Source organism: Corvus brachyrhynchos, unplaced genomic scaffold (assembly GCF_000691975.1).
Source record: "Corvus brachyrhynchos isolate BGI_N302 unplaced genomic scaffold, ASM69197v1 scaffold787, whole genome shotgun sequence".
NCBI classification, from domain to species: domain Eukaryota; kingdom Metazoa; phylum Chordata; class Aves; order Passeriformes; family Corvidae; genus Corvus; species Corvus brachyrhynchos.
Genome location: NW_008239142.1, coordinates 154,564 through 155,320, shown reverse-complemented (window position 1 = coordinate 155,320; position 757 = coordinate 154,564). Strand labels below are relative to the sequence as shown.

Genomic DNA, 757 nt, shown 5'->3' with positions numbered 1-757 from the left:
GGTCTCTCTCCATCCCTTGCGTCCTTCCACTGCCCTCCCCCATTGCCCAAAACCCCCTAAAATCTGAGCACGGAGCTCCCCCCACCCCTGGTGCCCTTCCTGGGGGCCTGAGGACACCCAGAGATCCCCCGGAGACCCCCGGAGACCCCCGACCTTGATGTGTGCTCCGGGGTAGACCTTGTGCACGGCGTCCCCGGGGGCTCTGCCGGCCTCCCTGTCCAGGTAGAAGCTCTGCACGAACACGGCGTGGTCGCTCCGGCAGCGCATCCACACGTCCCCCTCTCCGCGCCGCTCCAGCTGCACCCCCTTCCCGATGTGCAGCCTGGCCGAGACCCTCAGCACGGACCCCCACGGCCCCATCCCGGCTTCCACCCATCCGGGACAGGCCCCAGGTTTGTCCCCATTTTGCCCTGATTATCCCATGGTTTTCACTCATATCCCCCCCTCCCTCCTGCCCTAATTATCCCTCCTGGATCCCCCTTTCCCCCATATCCCCATTTTCCCCTCACATCTCCCCTTCCTCCTCTGATTCTTCCCCTTTTCCTCCTTCTGGCCTAATTATCCCCCGTTTATCCCCCATATCCTCCCTCCTCCCATTTATCCCCCATATCCTCCCTCCTCCCATTTATCCCCCATATCCCTCCTTCTCCCATTTATCCCCCATATCCCTCCTTCTCCCATTCATCCCCCATATCCCTCCTTCTCCCATTTATCCCCCCTTCTCCCATTTATCCCCCAAATACCCCCTTCTCCAATT

General features: G+C 60.8%; 1 protein-coding gene across 1 annotated transcript in view; it reads right to left on the bottom strand.

The window, feature by feature from the left end:
* The window catches only part of LOC103619614 (mothers against decapentaplegic homolog 4-like), a gene marked incomplete at its 5' end in the record, with an annotated part of 2,090 nt that overhangs the window by 564 nt on the left and 769 nt on the right, over nt 1–757 (bottom strand). Inside the window, one exon of the mRNA XM_017740044.1 lies at nt 47–322. Within this exon, the coding sequence (XP_017595533.1) occupies nt 47–322 (276 nt within the window). The remainder of the gene's footprint in view (nt 1–46; nt 323–757) is intronic.